The 8,747-nt window shown below is 43.2% G+C and overlaps 1 protein-coding gene across 5 annotated transcripts in view; it reads left to right on the top strand.

The window, feature by feature from the left end:
• Positions 1–8,747, top strand: part of KLK11 (kallikrein related peptidase 11) — an 11,570-nt gene that overhangs the window by 2,465 nt on the left and 358 nt on the right. For 4 of the 5 annotated variants that reach the window (XM_027860965.1, XM_027860966.1, XM_027860964.1 and 1 more), the window contains exons 2-5: positions 3,996–4,077; positions 4,354–4,510; positions 7,609–7,874; positions 8,476–8,612. In XM_027860965.1, coding sequence (XP_027716766.1) covers positions 4,038–4,077; positions 4,354–4,510; positions 7,609–7,874; positions 8,476–8,612 — 600 coding nt within the window. In that variant the 5' untranslated portion in view covers positions 3,996–4,037. Of the gene's footprint in view, positions 1–838; positions 1,138–3,995; positions 4,078–4,353; positions 4,511–7,608; positions 7,875–8,475; positions 8,613–8,747 lie in introns of those variants that run through there. The other variant, XM_027860968.1, reaches the window with a different exon arrangement.

Below are 8,747 nucleotides of genomic sequence, written 5' to 3'. Positions count from 1 at the left end.
GAGAGAGAGAGAGAGAGAGAGAGAGAGAGAGAGAGAGAGAGAGAGAGAGAGAGAGAGAGAGAGAGAGAGAGAGAGAGAGACAGAGACAGAGACAGAGACAGAGACAGAGACAGAGACAGAGAGAGAGAGAGAGAAAGAGACAGAGAGAGAGACAGAGGAGAATATGTAGAGATAATAGAAAAGAGAGAGGGAGAGAGATGGGGAAAGAGGGTGAGAAGAAGAAGAAGGAGAATAAGAAGGAGGAGGAGGAGGAGAGACAGAAAAGAGTGAGACAGGGAGGGAGAGAAGGCTGAATGGATTGTAGAGGGAGAAAAAGGAGCAAATGTAGATAGGAAAAGGATGAGAGAAGAGGAGATAGAGGAAGATAAAGGAAAATAGTGGAAAAGGAAGGGAGGGGAGAAAGGGAAGTAGTATAACATGAATTGCTTGTTTGATACAGAGAGTTAGCAGGAGACAGAAAGGAGATGATGAAGGTGTACTTGATAGAAAGGGACAGAAGGGGAAATCCAGGAATCCAAGGGAGGAAGCATGGTGGAAAGAATCTGGGTGAAGATCGATGGAGTCCACATAGTCCATATATTCCATGTTATCCTTGGAGGAGAATAGAGACAACCTGGGTAGAAATAGAGAATAGAATGAGGATTTCAAGGAATAGATCACAAACTTGGCATCGTGTAAAGATGGGAGACATAAGAGATGCCAAATTATTTGTGTATCTACTGGAACTCCCTCTGACAAAAGCAAAACTAAGAAATTCCTTAGTAATAATTAAACCTTTCTAAAGATGAATTAAAGAAGTGACAAGGGGAATTTTTCTTGTAGATCTGATTTTCCTCCCCTGGCGAAAGCTAGTTGGTGGGGTGGAAAAGATAGAAACCTTGAGGGGAAGGGACCAGGCCATCTTAGGTTTCAAAAAGCTTAGAGAAAGGACACATAGGATGTAGTACATTTAGATTCTATGAGGAAAGACATCCCAGGACAAATAGGAAACTTGCAAGTGTGAAATCATCAAAGTGAAAAGAAATTATCTAAAGGAAAGGATGAGGATGCATAGGGAGCTCATCTCAATTTGTTTTTTTAGAAAACATCTTTGGAAGACAAAGCAAGGACAGGTAACAGGATGAACACAGAAGCCAGGTATGGTCCTATGTAAATAGAATCAGGAGTGCTAAAACTTAGAAGGAGATGAGGCTGCCAAGTAATGCTAAGGACAGAAAAAAGATTTAAAAGTTTTTTTTTTTAAAGTTGTATTAGGGAAAATAGAAAGGGTAAGATTGTTTGGATTATGTAAGATGATAGAAGGCAGGGCTACTCAATGCTTACCTGGCTTTTGTTTTCCCTGCCAAAGACAATGAACTTTGGACCAGAAAGAGCAAAACCTAAAAATGGCATACAGGAAATTAACACTCAATATGAGTAGGAAAGTGGGAGGAAATTCCGGGATGGTCCTGGATGAGTTAGCCTTATTAGGAATAGATAAACTCCATTTTTGAGGGCCGAAAGTCCTGGCAGAAGGGATTGCCAAGCTATCGTCAGTGACTTTTGAAAGAGATGAAACATGGAGAAAGTAATGGCCTGAAGAAGGCCATTGTCCCGATTTCCAAAAAAAGAAGAGACGTTGAAGTCTGAAAACCTCTGGCCAGTCCAAATATTATTAAGAGGATGGTGATGAGCATCTAGAGAAGGAAGCAGTGGTCAGTCTATTATGGTTTCCTCAAGAACAGGTTATACTGAACTCAATTCACTTCCCTTTTCTGACATGATTTCTAAACTCATCAAAGAGTGGAAAGCCATAGTAAAGCTTTTTTTTTTTTAGCTACGCTATATGGCTTGCCCAGGGTCACACATCTAGTATGTATTATGTGTCTGAGGCCGGATTTGAACTCAGGTCATCCTGACTCCAAGGCCGGAGCTCTATCTACTGTGCCACCTAGCTGCTCCCCATAGTAAAGCTTTTGATAATGTATCTCCTACTTTTTCTTGCAAAGGACATGAAGATGTGGACAGAATGATCATACAACTCAGTAGATTCAGAATTAGTTGACTGGTCAAGTTCACAGACTTGTTGTTGTTGTTTTGTTGTTAAGTTGGGTCACACTCTCCTTGACCCCCTTTGGGGTTTTCTTGGCAAAGATATTGGAGTGGTTTGCCATTTCCTTCTCCAGTTCATTTTACAGATGAGGAAACTGAGGCAAACAGGGTTAAGTCACGTGCCCAGGGTCACACAGTTAGTGAGTATCTGAGGCTGGATTTGAACTCAGGTCTTCCTGACTCCAGGGCTGAAGCTCTATCCACTGCACCACCTAGAGTAATTGTCTACACTTCAATGTCAACAAGGCAAGAGGTCTCCAGTGGAGAACGCAGAGAGGTCTGGGCTTGGTTTTGTTCTATTTAACATGTTTATCAATAACATGCGTACGGACAGAGATGGTCCACACATGAGTTTTGCAGATGACCCCACTGTAGGAAGGACAGCAATGTCAGAAACAGGAACTAAGAAGTTCTTAGTGTGCTTAAATGTTGAATGAAGTCTAATCAGATGAAATTTACTAGAGACAAACTCAAAAGCATATGGAAGTGATTGTTGATAAATCAAAATAAATTAATTTAAAAAAAAGAAATTTACTAGGGACAAACATATGATTGCACTTCCTAGTTCATGAATCAACTTCACCAGTATAAGATGGAGGAAGCATAATTAAATAACAGTTGATTTGAAAATAATATAATATAATATAAACTTCTTGAAGTCAGGGGCTATATTTCCTTTTTTTTCCCCCCTATATCTCCTAGGCTTAAGACAATGCCTAGCTCATAAGAAAGGCTTAACAAATATTTGTTGATTAGTTTTTATGGGCTGCAAGGTTAATATTACTTCATGGTAGTCTATTATAAGAAAACCAGAGGCTAGATCTAGGTTGGTGATCATTCCTCTCTCTGTCTTGGATCCTGGTCAGACAATTGGAGTGTTATGTCCAGCTCTGGGTACCACCTTTTAGGACCAAAAAAAACAAAAACAAAAACAAAAACAAACAAAAAAAAAAACAACAAAAAACAAAACAAGCTGGAACATTTCTAAAGAGGACCAGAGTGCAGAAAAACTAGAGATCCTGAAGTACAAGGATCAATTGAAGGAATCTGAGATGTTTAGCCTCAAGAAGAGAAGATTTAAGGGGGTAGAAGATTGAAGAATTTAAGATTCTGTAAGAATTTAAGATTTAAAGATTTAATATCTTTAAGAATTTAAAATTCTTTAATTCTTCTGAAATTTATGATTTAAGAATTTAAGATTTAAGGATTTAATGCTCCTTAAGGATTTAAGATTCTTTAATTCTTCTGAAATTTAAGATTTAATGGCATGATAACTGTCTTCAAGTATCTGAAGGGCTGTCACCTGAGAGAGGGATTGACCCCAAAGGACAGAAACAGGGGTGGTGGAAAGAAGTTGTAGAGGGGCAGATAGAGGTTTCTCATAAAGAAGAATTCCATCACCCTTGGAGTCAGCCAATATGGTAATGGGCTTCCCTGGGAAGTAGTATGCGCCCCCCCTTACTAGAAGTCTAGAGACAAAGGTTGGGTTACCAATTGATCTGGTATGTTGTAATGGAGTTCCTCTTCACTTATGGAATGGTCTTGAATGTCCGGGTCTCAATGTCTCAGTGTCTGAACTCCCTTCCAACTCTGAAGTCCTGTTATTCAGTGAAAGGGAAGAGCCAATGACCCCTTCCACATTCAGCTCTACTGTTCCAGCTCTTACCCAGAGCAAAGACAGTTGTTTCCTTCTCCAAGCCTTCAATGTCTCTTCATAATGACTGAGTCTTCCTGGAGGGGGGATGCATTGTGATTTCTGGGCTAACTCTCTGGCATGTGTTTATATTATATAGGTGGGGCAGATATTTTGGAGAGAGTATAAGATGGGTAAAGGTTGTGTGGGAGGGGACAGGAGCCTTATTTCCCTCAATGCCTCCATAGCATCCCTGCCTGTATTTCTCCAGACAGGATTTGGGGTCTGGCCTTCTCCTCTGACACCTCAGATCATGCCTCTCCTGACCCTAATGGTGCTTGCTCTGGTGACAGGTGAGAAATGAAGTGAGCAGCATGGTGAGGGGTAGGACCTTCCATACCTTCATCCCTACCTTCTCCCCAGTCCTTACATAGCCCTTCATCTCTTCTCATTGTCATTCCCATCCCCCAACAAGTCCTTGTATCTATTTGCCCCTTCCCAGGACCATGCTTAACTCCCTCTTCTCCACTTCCTTCTCACTTTGTTCCCCAATACCCACATTCCCTCCCTCCCTCCCTCTCTGCCATCCTGTGTTTTCTTCAGATGGTTGACCTTCATCTTCTTCCTAGGTGGTGGCCAAGCAGAGACGAGAATTATAAAGGGGTACGAGTGTCCAGCCCACTCCCAGCCTTGGCAGGCCGCACTGTTTCAGAAGTCTCGTCTACACTGTGGGGCTACCCTCATCCACCGACAATGGCTGCTCACAGCAGCTCACTGCAAGAAGCCGTGGGTGCGGGGGGGCGGGAGGAGAAGGCTGGGGCTCGGGGATAGGGGTGACACTTGGACCAGGGATAATGTTAAGGATGGGTTGGAAGAAAGGGTGAGTTCAGACATAGGAAGGGGGAAGGAGGCAGAGCTAGAGATGGGGTTGGGAATGGAGATTGGGAATGAGGATAGAGAAGGGCTGTTTTTCTTCCTTCTCATGATTCAACTCACACACACACACACACACATATGTATATGTGTCTTTTTTTCTCATATGTCCCCCACATTTCTTCCTTGACGGTTTCCCTATCTTTCCTCTTTCCATCTCTGTATTTCAACTCATTGCCATCCCTTTCACATTCCACTGTTTCTCCCTCTCTTTCTCTTTCCAACTCTTTCTCCACCATAGCTGCCACTCTTTCTCCCCCATCTCCAACCCTGTGTCTCTTCATCTCTCTGTTCTACATCTTTCATCCCACCATCTCTTCCTTTCCCTTCTTTGTCCCCCTTGACTTTCTTCCCCATCTTCCTGTCTCTAACCTAACCTTTCCCATTTTCTTTCTAGTATCTCTCCTCCATTTCCAACTCTGATTCCTTCATTTCCATCTCTATCCCTTCTCATCTCTTCCTCGACCATCTCTCTCTCTCACTCATCTCTACTGTACTCCATCTCTCCTATGCCTTTCATGTCTCTATCCCCTCACCCTATCTCGCCACCATCTATAACTCAGTCTCTCACATTTCTTCCTCACCAGAATCACAGAATTTCACAGTTAGAAGGAACCTCAGAGGCATCCCTGAAACTAGTCCCTGATATAACCTTCCCAATAAGTGGTCATCCAGGCTCTCTGCCTGACGGCTTCATATCCCATGATGCCCTGGGTCACCCATTCCACTTTGGGATAACTCTAGTGTTAGCAAGTTTTTTTTGACCTTGAACTTAAATTTGGCTCTTTGTGACTTCTATCCATTGGTTTGGCCTTCTACGGACAAACAAAATAAGCCTGCCTCGCCCACGTTGCAGTCTTCAAATCCATGTAGACAGCTATCATATCTCCTTCCTCTCCTTTTCCCACTGTCTTCTCTTCCCTATTTCCTTCAATTGATCTTTACATGGTGTAGACTCAAGAGCCTTTACCATTCTAGCTTCTCTCCTCTAAACATTATCTAGCTTATGAGTGTTCTTAAACTGTGACACCCAGAACCAGAAATGATGATATCTGACTAGAACAGAGAACAGTGAGACTGTAACCTTCTTATTGCCCTGTCTTTGCCCTGTCTCTCTTAAAATCACAGTAACTTTTCTGGCTGTCCCATCCCCATGCTGACTCATCCTGAGCTTGTGGTCCGATAAGACCCTCAGATCATTTTCAGACAAATTGCTCTCTATCTATTCCTCCCCTCTCTTGTACGTGTGAGGTTGATTTATGAATAGGTATGAGACTTTCCTCCTATCCCACTTAAATTTTGCTTGACTAGATTTGGCCTGAGATATTAGACTGTCAAGATATTTTTTTGGACCCTAACGCTGCCATTCAATGTACTTGTCATCCCTCCCAGCTTTGGGTCATCTGCAAAATTAGTAGTCTTGATATATATCTTGATACATATTCAAAATGAGAAGCGGCACAGGGTCAAACACAGATCACTCAGGTCCATCACTTGAGTCCTCCTTGCAAAATGACATGGAACCAGTAACGATCACTTTTTAGGTCCATCCATCTGATTCGTTCTGAGGCCACCCAATGTTGCTACTGTCTGGTCTCCATTTCTCCTCTTTCTTTGTCAAATATTTTGTCAAGTGTTTTGCCAAGCTCTGGGTCAGAGTTCTCAAACTTATTTGGCCTACCATTCCCTTTAAAAAATAATTACTCAGTGCCCCCCATGGAAATCTACTTTCTTTAACCCTTTAATTTTTTTAAAAATTTGTGTCATTTCAAAAAAAATGTAAAATATTTCTTTAAAAAATGACATCTCAAATTTGATATTTTATTGCAAATTTCTGGGCTTTTTCCTACATTGAAATTTTGATGATGTAATATTGCATCGTGTAGTCATATAGTATTGCATTGTAAACAAGTCATTACATGCACATATTCCTGCCGATGCATGCTGGACTTCCCAACAATATGTAACACACTTGCCTGCCAACACTTGCTTGTTTTATCTTTTTTTTTTTTTTTTTGCTTTTTGATGAGGCGATCAAGGTTAAGTGACTTGCCCCAGGTCACCCAGCTAGTAAGTGTTAAGTGTCTGAGGCTGGATTTGAATTCAGGTCCTCCTGACTCCAAGGCCAGAGCTCTATTCACTGTGCCACCTAGCTGCCCCCAACACTTGCTTGTAAAGACCTGTCGGTGGACTTGACCACTGATTGGTTATAACTTGCATTTTGTGTGTTTATTTGGAAAATAATGTAATCCCTATGACTTTAACTCTGTTGTTACACAACAGATGAAACATGTAGGAATGGTTTTTCAAAATCTTCTTATTTTCTCTTCTTTCCTTATACTTCCATTCAACACCTGCCAGTTGCACCCAAGGCTACTACTTGCCCCCTGGATTGTTTCAGTGCCTCTCAGGGGGCAGTATCATCTACTTTGGGAACCTCTGCAAGAGTCTAAGTAAATGGCATCTGTCTTAGTTTCCTAAGCTAGTGTCTTACACAGAAACATTAGAATGGCATGATCTGGTTTGAGGTAAAACCATGTTGACCTTTTGAGATCATGACTTATTTTTGGTATGTGTTTACTAGCCATCTCTGTAATAACTCATTGTTAGAATTTTTCAAGAATCATGGACCTATAGTTTTCTAATTCTTCCCACTTCCCTTGGGGCAATATCTTTTCTCCAGTCTTAATATGTCTTTCCCCTTTTTACTCTATCTTCCCCCTATTTCTTTGTCTTTCTCCTCACCTCTGACATTCTTTCCTTTGTCTCTCTCATTTTCAGATCTTCTATCACTTCTCTCTCTTACTGTCCTTTCTTCTCTGTTTCTCTCTCTCAGCTCTTACCATTTTCTCCCATTTTGCCCCACTTCTCCCACTTTCATGTCCCCTGATTTTGTCTCTCCAGCTCTAACCTCATCTTCTCCATTTTTCCTTTCTCCTCTCCACCTGTAGCCAGTACTGGGTGTACCTAGGTGCACATAACCTTCAGCGGCCGGATAGCTGTGAGCAGAGAAGGATGGCAACCATCTCCATCCCCCACCCAGGCTTCAACGGCAGCCTCCCCAACAAGGACCATCGAAATGACATCATGCTGGTGAAACTGAAAGCCCCTGTGATGCTGACACGGGCGGTGCAGCCCTTACGCCTGACTGACCACTGTGCCACTGCAGGCTCCCAATGCCTCATCTCCGGCTGGGGGACCACCACTAGCCCCCAATGTAGGGGTCCCTTGGAGGGATGGGGACACCCAGCAAGGGGAAATGGGTGGGCAGAAAACACCTGGGGAGATATCTGGTGATGCAAGGGGACAAGTAGAGACACGGAGACATGTAGGGAGACAGTGAGAGACATTAGGGACATATATGCAGAGACAGTGGGTTGTATGTGGAGACAATAAGTCAGTGGGGAATACAAAAGGGTATATGGAGAAGCAGAGAGAGACAGAGGGATAAGCACCATGGACAGGCAAGGGAACACATAGAAAGAAACCTAGGGAGACATGAGGCATAGGGGAGATACAAGGGATGAGATATAGGAAAACCCATGGGGACCTTGGGGGGATTCAGTGAGGATAGTACTGGGGGTGTTGGTGGAGAAAAAAGATGGTAAAAAGAGGAGGATGGAAGATTGATAAATAGTCTCAAGCCGGAGATGCCCATCGTGAAAAGGGAGGGAGGGTACCTGCTCTCAAACCCAGCCATCCTGCAGACATATTCCCTTAGGAAAATGCAGGTACCCTGCTGAGGGTTCAGCATAGTGTGGGAAGGGCCCTATATAGAAAGACTGCTTGACTCACGCCCAGCCTCTCTGCCTCCACAGTGACTCTCCCCCAAACCCTTCGATGTGCTAACATAACCATCATCGATCACAGGGAGTGTGAAGGGGCCTATCCTGGGAATATCACAGACACCATGGTGTGTGCCAGTGTCAAGGAGGCGGGCAAGGACTCCTGCCAGGTCTGCTGGAAACATAAGCCCAATCCCTAATTACATTCTTTCCCCACCCCATTCCACTGCTCACTCCTCTTCCCATTCCCACACCCATCCCCCCTTCATTCCCATCCCTATCTCCATTCCTATGGCCATCCCACC

Source organism: Vombatus ursinus, unplaced genomic scaffold (assembly GCF_900497805.2).
Source record: "Vombatus ursinus unplaced genomic scaffold, bare-nosed wombat genome assembly UNPS02014344.1, whole genome shotgun sequence".
NCBI classification, from domain to species: domain Eukaryota; kingdom Metazoa; phylum Chordata; class Mammalia; order Diprotodontia; family Vombatidae; genus Vombatus; species Vombatus ursinus.
The sequence above is the reverse complement of the archived record's forward strand: the minus strand, read 5'-3'. Positions and strand labels throughout refer to the sequence as shown.